At 50.4% G+C, this 20,120-nt stretch overlaps 1 protein-coding gene across 2 annotated transcripts in view; it reads left to right on the forward strand.

Annotated features, from left to right (window-relative positions):
* KALRN (kalirin RhoGEF kinase) overlaps positions 1–20,120 on the forward strand; it is a 288,617-nt gene that overhangs the window by 124,996 nt on the left and 143,501 nt on the right. For both annotated transcript variants that reach the window (XM_038752830.1, XM_038752839.1), the window contains exons 22-28: positions 110–292; positions 473–591; positions 712–778; positions 4,232–4,341; positions 5,734–5,803; positions 7,759–7,848; positions 8,192–8,284. In XM_038752830.1, the coding sequence (XP_038608758.1) occupies positions 110–292; positions 473–591; positions 712–778; positions 4,232–4,341; positions 5,734–5,803; positions 7,759–7,848; positions 8,192–8,284 (732 nt within the window). The remainder of the gene's footprint in view (positions 1–109; positions 293–472; positions 592–711; positions 779–4,231; positions 4,342–5,733; positions 5,804–7,758; positions 7,849–8,191; positions 8,285–20,120) is intronic.

The raw sequence follows: 20,120 nt of genomic DNA on the forward strand, positions 1-20,120 counted from the left end.
AGGGGAACAGGCCGGGGTTCCTACAGGGGGCCGGGGGGCCTGCGGGGAACCGGGGCAGCGAGGGAGGAGGGGGCCGGCCCTGACCCAGGTCTGTGCCCTGGCCGGGCAGCAAACCAAGGAGAAGGTGAGATTGCTCATCCAGCTGGCAGACAGCTTCGTGGAGAAGGGCCATGCCCACGCTGTGGAGATCAGGAAGTGGGTGACCTCAGTGGACAAGCAGTACCGCGACTTCTCCCTTCGAATGGGCAACTTCCACTACACACTGGAGAAGGCCCTTGGGGTCAACACGGAGGTAGAGTAACCCCCAATCCGGGCCTCAACTGCCCACCGCCATCGCTGGCCCACCCGACCCAGATTCCCTCCCTGCCCTGTCACGGGCCCACCCAACCCTTCCCTCACACCAGCCCTGCTCCTGACCGGAGCCCAGTCCACCCCACGCTGAGCCCCTCCCTGTTCCCGCCGGGGGTGGCAGGATCACAAGGACCTGGAGCTGGACATCATCCCGGCCAGCCTTTCAGACCGCGACGTCAAACTGCGCGAGGTCAACCACGAGGCCAACGAAGAGAAGAGGAAGTCGGCCCGCAAGAAAGAGTGTGTGGACCCCGGGGTGGGGGACCGAGCGGGGCTGATGTAGCAGGGCGGGGCCCCCCAACGGACCTCTCGGTCGCGGCCGCGGGCTCCGCACTCATCCCCATCCCCGCCCGTCCCCAGGTTCATCATGGCGGAGCTGCTGCAGACAGAAAAGGCCTACGTCCGAGACTTGCACGAGTGTCTGGAGGTGGGTCTGCAGCCCCCCAACCCCTACCACCCCCTGGGGCTGTGATTCCCCAGAACCTGCCAGCATTCCTGACCCCTTGAACCCTCCTGAGCCCATACCTCCCTGACCCACCAGCCCACCCAATCTCCTGACTTCAACCCCTAGTTTCCCCCAGCCCTCCCAGGCCCTTGATCCCTGACCTCCTTCCCACAGCCCTCCCAGAGAGCATCATGTCATAGTGGTTAGAGCCCGGACCTGGGAGCTGGAAGGTCATGGGTTCTAATCCTGACTCTGCCACTTGTCTGCTGTGTGACCTTGGGCAATTCACTTCACTTCCCTGTGCCTCAGTTCCCTCATCTGTAAAATGGGGCTCGAGACTATGAGCCCCACGTGGGACAGGGACTGTGTCCAACCCAATTTGCTTGTATCCACCCCTGTGCTTAGTACAGTGCCTGGCACATAGTAAGCTCTAAACAAATACCACAATATTATTATTATTAATGCCTAGAGCACAGGCCTGGGAGTCATAAAGGTGGGTTCTAATCCTGACTCCACCACATGTCTGCATGTAGTAGAGTTGTTAGACATGTTCCCTGCCTATGGGGAGCTTATAGTCTTGGGGGAGAGACAGGCATTACTATAAATAAATAATTTATAATATATAATTTAAAGATATAGCCCATTCTAGACTGTAAACTCATTGTGGGTGGTAAATGTGTCTTCCAACTGTGTTGTATTGGACTCTCCCAAGCACTTAGTGCAGTACTCTGCACACAGTAAGTGCTCAATAGATATCACTAATCGATTGGTTGATATGTTCATAAAAGCTGTGGGTGTTAAGGGTGTGGCAAATATCAAATGCCCAAAGAGTGCATGTCCAAGTGCAAATCTAAGTCCCCTTCCCTGCCACAGCCACACACATAATAATAATAATAATAATAATGGCATTTATTAAGCACTTACTATGTGCAAGGCACTGTTCTAAGCGCTGGAGAGGTTATAAGGTGATCAGGTTGCCCCACGGGGGGCTCACAATCTTAATCCCCATTTTACAGATAGGGTAACTGAGGCACAGAGAAGTTAAGTGACTTGCCCAAAGTCACATAGCTGACAATTGGAGGAGCCTGGATTTGAACCCATGACCTCTGACTCCAAAGCCCATGCCCTTTCCACTGAGCCACGCTGCTTCTCACATGCCTCGGGCTTCTCAATATTAACCCTTTCCCCTCCCAACATGCTCCCCAGCTGCTTCCCACGCCACCTGGTAGGTCCCAGGTCTGACAGTGTTGAGTTGGTAGCGGTCGAACTCAGGGACCAGTTTGAGTTGACCTAATGTGGACTGCTTCCCCAACAGAGTCCTGCCCAGTCTGCTCAGAGGCCCAGGTGCCCGGACACCGGCGGTGGCAGTGGCAATCCATCAGTTGTATTTATTAAGCCCTTACTGTGGAGAGAGCACTGTATTAAGCGCTTGGGAGAGTACGATCCAACAGAGTTGGTAGACATGTTCCCTACCCACAAGGAGTTTACAGTCTAGAGGGGGAGTCAGACATTAATATAAATGAATAAATTGTGGTTACGGAAATATGTGCTGTGGGGCTGAGAGGGGGTGAATGAAGGGAACAAATCCAAGTGCAAGAGTAATGCAGAAGGGAGTAGGGAAATAGGAGGGCTAAGTCAGGGAAGGTCTCTTGGAGAAGATGGGCCTTCAATAAGGCTTCGAAAGTGAGCAGAGTAATCACATCTCCTCCTGCCTTCAAAATACCTCTACTTGGATGTACTCAAACTTATCATGGCCAAAACAGAGCTCTTTATCTTCCCACCCAAACCTTGTCCTCTCCCAAACTTTTCTGTCACTGTAGATGGCACCACCATCCTTCCCATCTCACAAGCCCATAACCTTGGCATTATCCTTGACACCTCTCTCTCATTCAACCCACATATCCAATCTGTCACCAAATCCTATCGGTCTCACCTTCACAACTTCGCTGAAATCTGCCCTTTCCTCCCCATCCAAGCTGGTGCCACATTAATACAATCACTCATCCTATCCCACCTATATTACTGCATCAGCCTCCTTTCTGACCTCCCAACCTCCTGCCTCTCCCCACTCCAGTCCGTATTTCACTCCGCTGCTCAGATTATCTTTCTACAGAAACATTCAGTACATCATCCCCACCTCCTCAAAAATCTCCAATGGTTGCCTCTCCACCTCCATATCAAATAAAAACTTCTCACCATTGGCTTTAAATCACTCCATCACCTCACCCCCTCCTACCTCATTTTGCTTCTCTCCTTCTACTTCCCAGCCCGCATACTTGGCTCCTCTGGTGCCACTAACCTTCTTACTGTGTTTCCATCTCTCCTTTCTCACCGCCGACCCCTATCCCACATCCTACCTCTGGCCTGGAATGCCCTCCCTCCTCAAATCCACCAGACAATTACTCTCTGTAACTTCAAAGCCTTACTGAAGGCCCATCTCCTACAGGAGACCTTCCCAGACTAAGACCCAGTTTTCCTCATCTTCCACTCCCTTCTGCATCACCCTGACTTGCTCCCTTGTCTCTTCCCCTCTCTCCCCACCCCACAACACTTATGTATATATCTGTCATTTTCTTTATGTGTATTGATGTCCGTCTCCTCTCTTCAAGACTGTGAGCTCATTGTGGACAGGGTTTGTCTCTCTTTATTGCTGTATTGTACTTTCAGAAGCACTTAGTACACTGCTCTGCAGATAGTAAGCACTCAAATACGATTGAATGGATGAATGAATAATTGTCTGTCAGCTAAGAAGAGGGATGTTGTTTCAGAGCAGAGGCAGGATGTGAGAGAGAGGTCGGCAGCAAGATAGCTGAGTTGGAGGTACAGTGAGAAGGTTGGCATTAGAGGAATAAAATGTGAGGGCTGAACTGTAGTAAGAGAGTAGCGAGGTGAGGTAGAAGGGGGCAAACTGATGGAGGACTTTAAAGCCAGCGGTAAGGAGTTTTTGTTTGATGTGGAGGTTGGATGGGCAACTACTGGAGTGTCTTGAGGAGTGGGGAAACATGGCCTGAAGATTTTTGTAGAAAAATTGTCTGGGTAGCAGAGTGAAGTCTGGACTGGAGTAGGGAGAGACAGGAGGCAGGGAGGTCAGCGAGGAGGCTGATGCAGAAATCCAGGCAGGATAGGATAAGTGCTTGGATTCACAGGCTAGCTATTTGGATGGAGAGGAAAGAGAAAAGGCACTCATTCATTCAGTTGTATTTATTGAGCACTTACTGTGTGCAGAGCACTGTACTATGCGCTTGAGAAAGTACAATACAACAATAAACAGTGACATTCCCTGCCTATAATGAGCTTACAGTCTAGAGGGGAATGATGGCGTTGTCTGGGCGGTGTCTGCAGGGGCAGATTGCCATGCCAGAGGCCGGCTGGAGGGTGGGCTGGGGGCTCTCCAGGCCCAGGGGCATCCGGTTGAGCGTGTCTGCTGCCTTGCAGACGTACCTATGGGAGCTGACGAGCGGCGTGGAGGAGGTCCCCCCCGGCATCCTCAACAAGGAGCCCATCATCTTCGGAAACATCCACGAGATCTACGATTTCCACAACAAGTGGGTATCCCGGCTGGCCAGGGTTGGGGCGGGGGCCGGGGCAGGGGTCAGGATGGAGCGGGGGTGCCAGGGAGTGACTGTGGGCTGGGGAGGGGGTTTACCCAAAGTGGTGGGAGAGATTTGGGGGTCGACCAGAGGACCTGTTGTGTTTGTTTTATACAATGGTGTATATTAAGTGCTTACTATGTATCAAGCATTTGTTCTAGTCCCTGGGGTAGATACCAATCAATCAGGTCAGACACAGCCCCTGTGCCACAGGGGGCTCCGAGTCTACGTAGGAGGAACAACAGAGATTGAATCCCCATTTTACAGTAGAGGAAACTGAGGCAAAGAGAAGTTAAGTGACTTGCCCAAGGTCACACAGCAAGCAATTAATTGGAAGAGCTGGGATTAGAGCCCATGTCCTTCTGATTCCGAGACCTATGCCCTCTCCACTAGGCCGCACTGCTTACCCTGTTACATCTAGAGGGGCAAAGAATGATTCCCTGGGCACCCAGAGAGAGTATGGGAAAAGTCCCCCCAGAGAAGCAGTGTGGTCTAGTGGGTAGAGCCCGGGCCTGGGAGTCAGAAGAACCTGGGTTCTAATCCCGGCTCCATCACTAGTCTGCTGCCTATACTCGGGCAAGCCGTTTGTTTTATGGTGGTATTTGTTAAGCACTTACTACGTGTCCAGCACTGTTCTAAGTGCTGGGGTAGGTACAGAGCGGTTAAGTCGGGCACAGTTTCTGTCCCTCATGGGCTCACAGTCTTTAAGTAGGAGAGAGGATAGGTATTAAATCCCCATTTTACAGTTGAGGAAACTGAGACCCAGAAAAGTGAAGTGACTTGTCCAAGGTCACATAGCAAGCAAGTGGCAGAGCCGAGATTAGAACCCAGGTCCTTCTGACTCCCGGGTCCCTGCTCTCTCCACTAGGCCATGCTGCTTCTTCAGGAAGGACTTTTCCCCTTCTTCCTCTGAGTGCCCAGAGAACCTCTGCCCATTCTTTCCCCCTTGAGAGGTAACAGGGTAAGCAGTGTGGCCTACTGGTTAGAACAAGGGCCTGGGAGTCAGAGGACCTGAATTCTAATCCCACTTGTCTGCTGTGTGACCTTGGGCAAATAATTTCACTTCTCTGCACCTCAGTTTTCTCAGCTGTAAAATGATTCAATCCTTGTTGTCCCTCCTACTTTGACCATGAGCCTTCTATGGGACAAGGACTGTGTTCGACCTGATTATCTCATATCTACCCCAGCGCTCAGTCCACTGCCCAGTACATAGGAAGCGCTTAACAAATGCCATAAAAAAGCCCTGCTGACCTCACACCTCCCCTCCCTGCCCACCTTCCTGCCCCCCGCCCCCATCCCATTCTACCCTGCTCCTCTTCCCCCACTTCGCCCTGACTTCCACCGCAGCATCTTCCTGAAGGAGCTGGAAAAATACGAGCAGCTTCCCGAGGACATCGGCCACTGCTTCGTCACTTGGGTAATGTCACCACCCGGGGTCCCTGCCTGCCTGGCCCATCTGAGGGGTGGAGGTTTGGGGTAGGGGCGCAGGCTGACCAGCCCCTTGGGAGAGGGTGGTTAGCTTGGAGTCACGGCCAGACCCCTGGGCTGTCGGTCCCTGGACCTCAGTCTCCCCATTGTGGGGTGGGGCAAAAAGTCCTAACCTGCAGAGGTACCTAGGCGGGTGGGCGTGTGTTAGTCAACCAATCAATCAATCATATTGATTGAGCACTTACTGTGGGCAGAGCACTGTTTTAAGTGCTTGGGAGAGTACACAGTTGTCCCCAAGAGCCCCTGGAAACCTGGAGAACTCATCCTGCCCTCCCCAGGTACCCCCAACCCGGGGCAGTGGCCCCCTAGGGAAGCAGGGAGGGTGGGGTTGGCAGTGGCAAGTGTAGACACCCCAGCTCCCTGTGTACCAGCTGGGCACAACAGGGTAGGGCATGTCCCAGCTGCACACCTTCTGTGTGTGAGGCACTGGGCTAGACACTGGGGGTGGGTACAGGATGATAAGATGGAGCCTAGCCCCCATCCTCATAGGGTTCACAGTCTGAGAGGGAGAGTCCCTACTTTATCCTCTAGATTATAAACTCATTGGGCAGGGAACATGTTTACCAATTCTGTTGCATTGGACTCTCCCAAGCACTTAGTACAGAAAAGTAGCATAGCTTAGTGGATAGAGCAAGGGCCTGGGAATCAGAAGAACTTAGGTTCTAATTCCAGCTCTGCCACATGTCTGCTGTATGACCTTGGACAAGTTACTTAACATCTCTGGACCTCAGTTACCTCATTTGTAAAATAGGGATTAAGAGTGTGAGCTCCATGGGGGACAGGGACTGATTAACTTGTATCTATCCCAGTGCTTAGAACAGTGGTTGGCACGTAGTAAGCACTTAACAAGTACCATAATTATTATTATTATTCTTACTCGGCACACAGTAAGCACTCAGTGAATACCACTGATGATGATGGGAAGCAGCATGGCATAGTGGGTAGAGCTCAAGCCTGGGAATCAGAGGAATTGCCTTCTAATCCCAGCTTCGCCACTTGTCTCCTGTGTGATCTTGGGCTACTCACTAGAGAAGTAGAGTGGCTCAATGGAAATAGCATGGGCTTGGGAGTCAGAGGTCATGGGTTCAAATCCCGGCTCCACCAATTGTCAACTGTGTGACTTTGGGTAAGTCACCTAACTTCTTTGTGCCTCAATTACCTCATCTGTAAAATGGGGATTAAGACTATGAGCCCCATGTGGGACACCCTGATCACCTTGTATCCTCCCCAGCACTTAGAACAGTGCTTTGCACATAGTAAGCACTTAACAAATGGCATTATTATTTTTAGAGAAGCACCATGGCTCAGTGGAAAGAGCACGGGCTTTGGAGTCGGTGGTCATGGGTTCAAGTTCTGGCTCTGCCAATTGTCAGCTGTGTGACTTTGGGCAAGTCACTTAAATTCTCTGTGCCTCAGTTACCTCATCTGTAAAATGGGAAATGACTGTGAGCCCCCCGTAGGACAATCTGATCACCTTGTATCCTCCCCAGCACTTAGAACAGTGCTTTGCACATAGTAAGCGCTTAATAAATGCCATCATTATTATTACGTCATTTCTCTGGGCCTCAGTTAACCTCATCTGTAAAATGGAAATCGAAACTGTGAGCCTCTTGTGGGACAGAGACAGTGTCCAACCCGATTGGCTTGTATCCACCCCAGTGCTTAGTACAGTGCCTGACACATAGTAAGTGCTTAACAAATACCATATTATTATTATTCAGGGGGGAAACTGAGGCCTAGAGAGGATGGGTGACCAGGCTGGCTGGGGCAGAGGTGGAACTTTCAGTCCAGGAGCCAGCACTGTGGCCCAGGTGTTGGGGGTTCATGGATCTGGGGAGTTGGGTATGGGGGGTTGTGGGGTTCTGACATTCCTGGCTCTGACAGGCCGATAAGTTCCACATGTACGTGACCTACTGCAAGAACAAGCCAGATTCCAGTGAACTGATCTTGGAACACGCGGGCACCTTCTTTGACGTAAGGGTCCTCGCGCGGCCTACCTCAGAGCCCTCCCTGACCCCTAGCCCCCGACGGACCTTCCCCATGGACAGAGAGGCCACGGAGGCTCAGCCCACTGGCTTGCTTTGGGGTTGGGCCAGACCCCTGTACACCCGGGAGTCGAGTGGCCCCGGTGTGGAGGGACATGGTGACTTTCACCCCTCCATCCCCCATCTCCTTCTGGGCGTCTCCCTGTACTTCGTTGCCTTGTTATCCGCACCTCCTCACCCACCCTGGTGCCCCCCAGCTCTGTGTCTCCCACCCACCTATCTGTTCATCCACCTGCCGACCACTGACCACTCCTCTCCTTCCTTCTCCGCAGGAAATCCAGCAACGGCACGGCCTGGCCAACTCCATCTCATCCTACTTAATCAAACCTGTCCAGAGGATCACCAAGTACCAGCTCCTCCTCAAGGTACCCACCCCCACGTCCCCATCCGCAACTTCCACACCTCAAACCCCACCCTCAATCCCCAACCACGACCCCGACTCCTCAACCCCCCAGCACAATCCCCATCCCTCACCCCAGCAACCTCTATCCCCAACCCCCCAACCTCCAACTCCCAACCCTTGAGAAGCAGCACGACCTAATGAAAAGAGCCCAGGCCTGGGAATCAGAGGCCATGGATTCTAATTCCAGCTCCACCACTTGTCTGCTGTGTGACCTTGGGCAAGTCACTTCTTTTCTCTGTGCTACTTAGTTCCCTCATCTGTGAAATGGGGATTCAATCCCTGTTTTCCCTTCTACTCAGACTGTGAGCCCTATGTGGGATCTTGTTTTCTTGTATCTACCCAGGTTCTTAATACAGTGCTTGTCACATAGTAAACCCTAACAAATACTACAATTATTATTAACCCTCAACTCTCAACTCCTAACCTCCATCCCCAAGCCCACCCCATTCTCCCTACACACACACACACTCTCTCTCTCTCTCTCTCTCTCTCTTTCTCTCTCTCTCTCTCTCTCTCTCTCTCTCTCTCTCTCTCTCTCTCTCTCTCTCTCTCTGTCTCCTGGGTGCTGGGGGAGGAATAGAGGGAGGAGTAGGAGCAGTCTTCCTAGGAGCAGACTCAAGATGGCTCCATTCTTTTGGGGCTGGTGGGGTCAGTGCTTTAGGTTGGCACATCTTACTCTTTGGGCACAGCTGTTGGAGGGCAACTGGGCAGTGTGGCTGGCCTGTTCTGGTCATCTCATCCCATCCCACTCAGTCCAGGAGGCTTTCTTTCATGTTGGTCTTCTGGGAGGCTTTCCGGTTGGTTTTCTGGTTGGTTTTCTGGTAGCCCTGAGCCACTCTGACTCCTGGTCCTTTCTGCCCATGACTATGTGCTCTCACTTCTTTCTCATCCCCTGCCAACCATCATCACTACCTCCCCCAACCCCAGACCTCCTAGCAGGGGTAGACAACTGACACACCCAGGAATCTGGAGAAAAGCAGCATGGTGTAGTGGATAGAGCCCTGTCCTGTGAGTCAGAAGCTCATGGGTTCCAATCCCAGCTCTGCCACTTGCCTGCTCTGTGACTTTGGGCAAATCACTTCTCTTCTCTGGGCCTGAGTTCTGTCATCTGTAAAATGAGGATTAATAATAATAATAATAATAGCATTTATTAAGCACTTACTATGTGCAAAGCACTGTTCTAAGCACTGGGGAGACTACAAGGTGATCAGGTTGTCCCATGGGGGGCTCACAGTCTTAATCCCCATTTTACAGATGGGGTATCTGAGGCCCAGAGAAGTTAAGTGACTTGCCCAAAGTCACACAGCTGACAATTGGTGGAGCTGGGATTTGAACCCATGACCTCTGACTCCAAAGCCCAGGCTCTTTTCCACTGAGCCATGCTGCTTCTGAGCCACGCTGCTGATTGAGACTAGGAGCCCCATGTGGTACAGGAACTGTATACAATCTGATTTTCTTGCATCCATCCCAGCACTTAGTACAGTGCCGGCACATAATAAGTGCTTAACAAATACCACAATCTTATACCTTCCCCAATTCAGTGCTTGGTACAGAGTCAGCACTTAACCAATTCCAGCGTTATTGTTTTTATAAGATGGACAGTGAGATACATTCAGAAAATGGAGAGCTGCACCCAATAGGCCCCCAGTGAATGCTAGAAGAGGACAAAGACACAGCAAGGGACGAAGATAGACGGAGAGACATAGGTAGGCAGAGGTACACAGAGATTCAAAGACAGGTGGACAGAGAGACACAGGTGGGCAGAGGCGTACACAGATACAAAGACAGGACGTGGGCTAGGGGTTGGCAGCAAGACAGGCAAGCTGGAGGCATAGTGAAAAGGTTAGCACTATTAATTCATTCACACATTCAATAAATGCAAAGAGCTTATAGTTGGTTCTGTGGGGGCTACAGTGACCTGGGCGAACATAAAAAAAATGCCAGGACCTGAGGAAGCAGTGCCTTGGGCCCTTTGGGAGAGCTGGGGGCAGTTCAGGGATGGCAGTGCCGATGACACCAGATGGATGAGCCTGGTGGGCACCAATCAGGAACAGGGTGTCTGGAAGGGAAGATTACAACCCCAACAGGGAGAAAGGAGTAGCGGACCAGGTGGCACCAGGCACTGTGGGTTCAGGGCCAGACAGTGCCAAGCATTCTGGGTACTGGACCAGAGCAATGCTAAGCACTGTGGGTACCAAACCAGACAACACCAGATACCTTAGGTACCAGACCAGAGCAGTGCCAGGCCATAAATCAATCAAGGGTGTTTATTGAGTCCTTACTATGTGCAGAGCACTGTACTAAGCCCTAGAAACAGTCCAGTGCAACAGAATTAGCAGACACTTTCCCTGTCCATTCATTCATTTGTTCAGACAGTCATATTTATTGAGTGCTTACTGTGTGCACATCACTGTCTAAGCACTTGGGATAGTACTATACAACAATAAATAGACACTTTCCCTGCCCATAATGAGCTTAGTCTAGGGAGGGAGACAGACATTGAATAAATAATTTATAAAGTATAATTTAAAGGTACGAACCTAAGTGCTTTGTGGGTGGGGTGGGGTGAATATCTAATGTCCAAAGATCACAGATCCAAGTGCATAGATGATGCAGAAGGGAGAGCTAGCCAGGGAAAAAGAGGGCTTAATCAGGGGAGGCCTCTTGGAGATGGGTTATCTTTTGAAGGTGGAGAGAGTGGCGGTCTGGTGTATAGGGAGGGGGAGGGAGTTCCCCTCCATAGTGGGAGGGAAGGGGAAATATGTTGGTGGTGAGATAGATGAGAGAAGCAGTGTGGCTCAGTGGAAAGAGCACGGGCTTTGGAATCAGAGGTCATGGGTTCGAATCCCGACTCCACCAATTGTCAGCTGTGTGGCTTTGGGCAAGTCACTTAACTTCTCTGTGCCTCAGTTCCCTCATCTGTAAAATGGGGATTGAGATGGTGAGCCCCCCCCAAGAGACAACCTGATCACCTTGTAACCTCCCCAGCGCTTAGAACAGTGCTTTGCACATAGTAAGCACTTAATAAATGCCATTATTATTATTACTATGATTGTTATGGGGGCACAGTGAGTAAGCTGGCACTACAGGAGCGGAGTGTGTGGGCTGGGCTGGAGTAGAAGATTAGTGAGGTGAAGTATTTATCCGTATTCATTCATTCAATCATATTTATCATTTGCAGAGCATGGTACTAAATGCTTGGGAAAGTACAGTGCAGCAATAAAGAGAGACAGTCCCTGCCCATAACGAGCTCACAGTCTAGAGGGCGGGGAGACAGCCACCGATACAAATAAATAGACATCAATATAAATAAATAAATAAAATTACAGATGTATTCATGAGTGCTGTGGGTGGGGAAGGGGGTGGGGAGAGCAAAGGGAGCAAGTCAGGGTGACACAGAAGGGAGTGGGAGATGAAGAAAAGTGGAACTTAGTCTGGAAGGCCTCTTGAAGGAGATGTTCATTCATTCATTCAATCATATTTATTGAGTGATTACTGTATGCAGGGCACTGTACTAAGCGCTTGGGAAGTACAAGTTGGCAACATATAGAGACGGTCCCTACCCAACAGTGGGTTCACAGTCTAGATGTGCCTTCATTAAGGCTTTGAAGGGGGGAAGGAGAATGGGGTGAGCCGATTGAGGGCTTTAAAGTCAATGATAAGGAGTTTCTTTTGGATGTGGAAGTGGATGGGCAGCCATTGGCGGTTCTTGAGGAGTGGGGAGACATGGATTGAACGTTTTTATTGATAAATGATCCATGCAGGAGAATGAAACAATTAATGAATGATAGCACATTTCATGACTTTTTCCAGGCTCTTCATAGCAAGTCTTCCGAACATTGATCTTCGGCGTATTTCTTGACAACTCGTTCCTTTATTATTAATTACTGATCCCAGGAGAAAGCGCTTAGGAGAATACAATATAGTAATAAACAGACACATTCTCTGCTCAAAACGAGCTTACAGTCTAGAGAGCAGAGGCAGAGACTGAAGCCCCACAATGTGGTTAGGGAGGAAGAGAAAGAAAATCCAAAGTTTTAGCAGCTAATCTGTAGACCCAGTGGCCAACGCAGGTTCCTCTGGTAGGGGATGACCCAGTAGCTCCCAGATGGCAGGGTGGTGGTAGGGAAATCTCAAGTTTTGAGTTGCAATTAGTGAATCATTAAGGCTTCTCTCTGGAGGGAATGGGCGAGCACTGTCAAGTCCTTAGTTGTTGGCTGTTTGACTTTACACGTTGTTATGTTCTTTTGAAATGCGGTGTTATAGAAGGCTTTTGTGAATACCAAGGACTGCCCCCCAAAACCCAAAAACCGACAAATGGATTTTGGAGCAAATTAAACCAAAGTGATCTTTGGAAGGCCAAATGACTGGACTTAGATTAGCATATTTTGGACCCATCATCAGAAGGACTAATTCTCTCTGGAGAAGACGTAAATGCTAGGAAGAGTCCAGGGAAAACGAGGAAGAGGCAAACCGGCAGCTAGATAGAGACCATGACAATCGTAACAGGAGAACCATTAGAAAGGTTGCAGATTATGCCAGAGGACAGGACGTTCTGGAGAAAATAGATCCATAGAATCTCTGTGAATCGGAAATGACTTGACGGCAGTTGATAATAATAATCTTCTTGGTAAGTGGACATCCTGCTTCTTTGGCGGTGGTCCAGGTCCCGGTGTGCGGAGGGGTAGGGGATTGGCCATTCCTTGTGGTGCAGTCTCAAGTCTTCACTGCACAAATGGAGGGAGAATGAGAGTGTCCTGGGTCCCCTCTCTCTCTAGGCCCCCGGTGCCTGGGGGGTGAGGACTGGGGGTCGGGGTCTCTTCCCCCATGGCAGTCCTGGGCGTCCGGTGGCAGGGCTGGGGTGCAACAACCCTCCTCTTTACTCAGTCCTCAGGCACCCATGTGCAGTGGGCAACCCTTCCCTCAGGCGTGGTCCTAGGCCTCTGGGGGTCAGTCAATCGTATTTATTGATCTCTTACTGTGTACAGAGCACTGTACTAAGCACTTGGGAGAGTACAGTATAACAGACACATTCCCTGCCCACAACGAGCTTACAGTATAGAGGGGGGGAGACAGACATTAATGGAAATTAATGAATTATTAATAATAATAATAAATAAATGACACGTGGATATAAATGCTGTGGCGCTGGGAAGGGGGATGAATAAAGAGAGCAAGTCAACGTGATGCAGAAGGGAGTGGAAGAAAAGGAAAAGAGGGCTTGGTCAGGGAAAACCTCTTGGAGGAGATGGGCCTTCAATAAGGCTTTGAAGATTGACTGTCGGATATAATGATGTTATTTGTTAAGCTCTTTCTATGTGCCAAGCACTGTTCTAAGCACTGGGGTAGATACAAAGTAATCAGGTTGTCCCACGTAGGGCTCAGTCTTAATCCCCATTTTACAGATGAGGAAACTGAGGCACAGAGCAGTTAAGTGACTTGCCCAAAGTCATATAGCTGATAAGTGGTGAAGTCAGGATTAGAACCCACAACCTCTGACTCCCAAGCTCGGGCTCTTGCCACCAAGCCAAGCTGCTAATCCAGCCGTGCTGATATGAGGAGGGAAGGTGTTCCAGAACAGAGGTGGGATGTGGGCAAGAGGTGGGCAGTGAGATAGAAGAGATGGAAGTACAGTAAGAAGATTGGCATGAGAGGAGCGAAGTTTGTGGGCTGGGTTGAAGTAAAAGAGTAGCAAGGTGAGGTAGGAGGGAGCAAGGTGATGGAGGGCTTTAAAGCCGATGGTGAGGAGGTTCTGTTTGATGCAGGGGTGAAAGGACAACCACTGGAGTTTCTTGAAGAGTGGGGAAACATGGACTGAACATTTTTGTAGAAAGATGATGCGGCAGCAGAGTGAAGTATGGATTGAAGTGGGAAGAGGCAGGAGACAGGGAGGTCAGCTAGGAGACTGATATAGTAATCAAGTTGGGGAAGAATAAATGCTTGGATAGTTTGGATGGAGAGGAAAGGACGAGTTTTAGTGATGTTGTGAAGGCCTCCGGCATGAGGGCAGGGGCGGGGCTGGGGGCGGGGAGTGACGCTCAGCTTCCTTTCTCTCTGCTGTGATCCCAGGTCTCCTGCGGAGAGGGGAAGGGAGGAGCGGTTGGTGGTGAAGATTTTCCCCTTGTCTCAGTCTTGCTGAGTGGGCACTGAGGTGGACTTGGCCTTTAGGGACTGTGGGTACCAGACCAGAACAGCTCTGGGCATCATGGGTACTGGACCAGAGCAGGCCCATGGGTACCAGAGTAGTGTCAAGTACCAGGAGAATCAGACCAGAGCTGCACCAGGTACCGCGAGTACCAAACCAGAGCAGTGCCAGGCACTGTGGGTACCATTCATTCATTCATTCATATTTATTGAGCACTTACTGTGTGCAGAGCACTGTACTAAGCACTTGGGAAGTACAAGTTGGCAACATACAGAGATGGTCTCTACCCAACAACGGGTTCACAGTCTAGAAGGGGGAGACAGACAACAAAACAATATATATTAACAAAATAAAATAAATGGAATAGTAAATATGTACAAGTAAAATAAATAGAGTAATAAATCTGTACAAACATATATACAGGTGCTGTGGGGAGGGGAAGGAGGTTGGGGGGAAGATGAGGGGGAGGGGGAGAGGAAGGAGGGGGCTCAGTCTGGGAAGGCCTCCTGGAGGAGGTGAGCTCTCAGTTGGGCTTTGAAGGGAGGAAGAGAGCTAGCTTGGCGGATGTGTGGAGGGAGGGCATTCCAGGCCAGGGGGAGGACGTGGGCCGGGGGTTGACGGCAAGACAGTCGAGAACGAGGCACAGTGAGGAGGTTAGCGGCAGAGGAGGGGAGGATGCGGGCTGGGCTGTAGAAGAAAAGAAGGGAGGTTAGGTAGAAGGGGGCGAGGTGATGGACAGCCTTGAAGCCGAGAGTGACTAGTTTTTGCCTGATGCGTAGGTTGACTGGTAGCCACTGGAGACTTTTGAGGAGGAGAGTAACATGCCCAGAGCGTTTCTGCACAAAGATGATCCGGGCAGCAGCGTGAAGTATAGATTGAAGTGGGGAGAGACAGGAGGATGGGAGATCAGAGAGGAGGCTGATGCAGTAATCCAGTCGGGATAGGATGAGAGATTGAACCAGCAGGGTAGCGGTTTGGATGGAGAGGAAAGGGCGGATCTTGGTGATGTTGCGAAGGTGAGACCGGCAGGTTTTGGTGACGGATTGGATGTGAGGGGTGAACGAGAGAGCGGAGTCGAGGATGACACCAAGGTTGGGGGCTTGTGAGATGGGAAGGATGGTAGTGCCGTCAACAGTGATGGGAAAGTCAGGGAGAGGACAGGGTTTGGGAGGGAAGATAAGGAGTTTAGTCTTGGACATATTGAGTTTTAGATGGCGGACAGACATCCAGATGGAGAGGTCCTGAAGTCAGGAGGAGACGCGAGCCTGGAGGGAGGGAGAGAGAGCAGGGGCAGAGATGCAGATTTGGGTGTCATCAGCGTAGTGATGACTGTTGAAGCCTTGGGAGTGAATGAGTTCACCAAGGGAGTGAGTGTAGATAGAGAACAGAAGGGGACCAAGAACTGACCCTTGAGGAACCCCTACAGTAAGGGGATGTGAGGGGGGAGGAGGAGCCCGCAAAGGAGACTGAGAATGAACAGTTGGAGAGATAAGAGGAGAACCAGGAGAGGACAGAGTCTGTGAGGCCCAGGTTAGATAGCATGTTGAGGAGAAGGGGGTGGTCCACAGTGTCGAAGGCAGCTGAGAGGTTGAGGAGGATTAGGATAGAGTAGGAGCCGTTGGATTTGGCAAGCAGGAGGTCATCGGTGACCTTTGAGAGGACAGTTTCGGTGGAATGTAGGGGACAGAAGCCGGATTGGAGGGGGTCGAGGAGAGAGTTGGTGTTGAGGAATTCGAGGCAGTGTGTGTAGATGACTCGTTCAAGGAGTTTGGAAAGGAATGGTAGGAGGGAGATAGGGAGATAACTAGAAGGGGAGGTGGGGTCAAGAGAGCATTTTTTTAGGATGGGGGAGACATGGGCATGTTTGAAGGCAGAGGGGTAGGAACCAGTGGAGAGTGAGCGGTTGAAGATAGAAGTTAAGGAGGAGAGGAGGGACGGAGCGAGAGATTTCGTAAGATGAGAGGAATGGGGTCAAAAACACAGGTGGCCGGAGTAGCACTTGAGAGGAGGGAGGAGATTTCATCTGAGGATACCAGACAAGAGCAGTGCCAGGCTGTGTGGGCACCAGGCACTGGGGGTACCAGAGCAGCTGCTTGTTCCACCCATGGTACAGGAGGATTGTCCTTCACCTGCCATGAGCACACACTCAGCCTCACCTTTAGGAGCAAACTCAGGAGATCCTTGTGGCTGCTATTTGCAGAGCTGATATTGGGAAACTGGAAGCTGGGAGGGCCCAGGAGAAGCAGTGTTGTCTAGTGGATAGAGCCCGGGCCTGGCAGTCAGAGGATCTGAGTTCTAATCCCAGCTCTGCCACTTGATCATCATCATCATCATCATCAATCGTATTTATTGAGCGCTTACTATGTGCAGAGCACTGTACTAAGTGCTTGGGAAGTACAAATTGGCAACATATAGAGACAGTCCCTACCCAACAGTGGGCTCACAGTCTAAAAGGGGGAGACAGAGAACAAAACCAAACATACTAACAAAATAAAATAAATAGAACAGATATGTACAAATAAAATAAATAAATAAATAAACAGAGTAAAAAATATGTACAAACATATATACATATATCCAGGTGCTGTGGGGAAGGGAAGGAGGTAAGATGGGGGGATGGAGAGGGGCACGAGGGGGAGAGGAAGGAAGGGGCTCAGTCTGGGAAGGCCTCCTGGAGGAGGTGAGCTCTCAGCAGGGCCTTGAAGGGAGGAAGAGAGCTAGCTTGGCGGATGGGCAGAGGGAGGGCATTCCAGGCCCGGGGGATGACGTGGGCCGGGGGTCGATGGCGGGACAGGTGAGAGCGAGGTACGGTGAGGAGATCAGCGGCAGAGGAGAGGAGGGTGCGGACTGGGCTTTAGAAGGAGAGAAGGGAGGTGAGGTAGCAGGGGGTGAGGTGATGGACAGACTTGAAGCCCAGGGTGAGGAGTTTCTCCCTGATGCGCAGATTGATTGGTAGCCACTGGAGATTTTTGAGGAGGGGACTGATATGCCCAGAGCGTTTCTGGACAAAGATAATCCGGGCAGCAGGATGAAGTATGGATTGAACTGGAGAGAGACACGAGGATGGGAGATCAGAGAGAAGGCTGATGCAGTAGTCCAGACGGGATAGGATGAGATAGTAATGATGGCATTTATTAAGTGCTTACTATGTGCAAAGCATGGTTCTAAGCGCTGAGGAGGTTACAAGGTGATCAGGTTGTCCCATGGGGGGGCGCACAGTCTTCATCCCCATTTTCCAGATGAGATAACTGAGGCACAGAGAAGTTAAGTGACTTTCCCAAAATCACACAGCTGACAAGTGGTAGAGTCGGGATTTGAACCCATGACCTCTGACTGCAAAGCCTGTGCTCTTTCCACTGAGCCACGCTGCTTCTCTAGTGACCTTGGGCAAGCCCCTTCACTTCTCTGTGCCTCAGTTCCCTCATCTGTAAAATGAGGATTAAAGGTGTCAGCCCCATGTGGGACATGGACTGTCTCCAACCTGATTATTTTATATCTAGCCCAGCTCTTAGTACAGTGCTTGGCACATAGTAAGCACTTAACAAATACCATTAAAAAAGAGAGAGAGAACAGTGCCAGACACTGTAAACATCAAATATGATAAGTCAACAAGGAAAAGTCCATGCCGCCTTGACCTATTCAGACACACACACTCACACACGTGTATTTCATTGTCTTTTTTCAGTGGGAAAGATGTGTGGGCATGTGTGGAGACTGCCTCAGTGCTGTAATAATAATAATAATGTTGGTATTTGTTAAGCACTTACTAAGTGCAAAGCACTGTTCTAAGCACTGGGGAGGTTACAAGGTAATCAGGTTGTCCCACGGGGGGCTCACAAGTTTAATCCCCATTTTACAGATGAGGTAACTGAGGCACAGAGAAGTTAAGTGACTTGCCCAAAGTCACACAGCTGACAGTTGGCGGAGCTGGGATTTGAACCCATGACCTCTGACTCCAAAGCAAGCTTCCCCCTCTAGGCTGTAAGCTCATTGTGGGCCCGAAATGAGTCCGTTAATTGTACTTTTCGAAATGCTTCGTTCAGTGCTCTGTACACAGTAAGTGCTCAATTACTACGAATGACTGACTGACTGACTGACTTCTGGGGGAGTCAGGGAGAGGAGAGACCAGCACTTGTACATATCTATTCTATTTATTTTATTTTGTTAATATATTTGGTTTTGTTCTCTGTCTCCCCCTTCTAGACTGTGAGCCCACTGTTAGGTAGGGACTGTCTCTATATGTTGCCAACTTGCACTTCCCAAGCGCTTAGTACAGTGCTGTGCACACAGTAAGCGCTCAATAAATACAATTGATTGAATCAGAGAGCTGATGCGGGGGATGGGCTTTCTGGTGGGCTGTTGAAGGAGGGAGGGCAGTGTTCTGGGAAGAGGATGGGGGAGAGCGTTCTTGGTAGGGGGATGGTCAGAGCTGCATCCTAGAGGTGGGAGGCCCTCGTGGGGATGCTGAGTGACTGTGGCCAGGAGGAGAAGGAAGGAAGTGGATCCGACTGTTGACCCAACCAACTGGAAACTCTGGTTGAGTTTGCATCTGGACAGGGCCAGACTGGATCCCCCAACCTGGAGAGGCTCAGTGGGCCAGAAGTTTTGTTCAGGGTTTTTGTTGGATGGACTCGATTCCAGGCTGCCCGGCTTCCCTGCTGAGAGGGTGGGTAGACTGGAAGACGTGGTCAGGGTCTTTGTTGGATGGACTGGTGACTGGAACTCCTGAGAGATTGGGTGGACTGGAAGCTGTGGTCAGGGTTTCTTTGTTGAATGAAATGGATCCTGGAACGCCCCCAAGAGACTGGGTGGGTTGGAAGCTGTGGGCAAGGATCTAGTTGGATGGACCAGTTCCTGGAACCCCCAAAAGCCTGGGTGGGCTGGATGCTGTGGTCAAGGATTTTGTTAGGGTGGGTTGGAAGCCGTGGTCAAGGATTCTGTTGGATGGGAAGCAGCATGGCCTAGTGGATAAAACAGGGGACTGGGATTCAAAAGGACCTGGGTTCTAATCCCAGCTCTGCCACTTGTCTGCTGTGTGACCTTGGGCAAATAATAATAATGGTATTTGTTAAGCGCTTACTATGTGCCAAATACTGTTCTAAGTGCTGGGGTAGATACAAGGTAATCAGGTTGTCCCACTTGGGGCTCACAGTCTCAATCCCCATTTTACAGATGAGGTAACTCTGAGGCACAGAGAAGTTAAGTGACTTGCCCAAGGTCACACAGCAGACAAGTGGCAGAACTGGGATTAGAACCCACGACCTCTGACTCCTGAGCCAGTGCTCTTTCCACTAAGCCATGCTGCTTCAAATCACTTCCCTCCTCTGTACCTCAGTTACCTCATCTGTAAAATGGGGATTAAGACTGTGAGCCCTATGTGGGACAGAGACTGTGTCCAACCTGATTAGCTTGTATCTATCCCAGCGCTTAGAACAGTGTATGATACACAGTAAGCCCTTAACAAAAACTATTATTATTATTGTTATCATTAACTGGATCCTGGAACACTGAGAGGCTGTGAGAGGCTGTGTGAGCTGGAAACTGTGGTTGGGCATTTTGTTGGAATGACTGTACTAGATCTCAGAACCCCGAGAGTCTGGATGGACTGAAAGCCATGATCTAGATTTTCAGTAGATGGACTGGATCCCCATAC

The sequence above is a fragment of the Tachyglossus aculeatus genome, chromosome 1 (genome assembly GCF_015852505.1).
Source record: "Tachyglossus aculeatus isolate mTacAcu1 chromosome 1, mTacAcu1.pri, whole genome shotgun sequence".
NCBI lineage: Eukaryota > Metazoa > Chordata > Mammalia > Monotremata > Tachyglossidae > Tachyglossus > Tachyglossus aculeatus.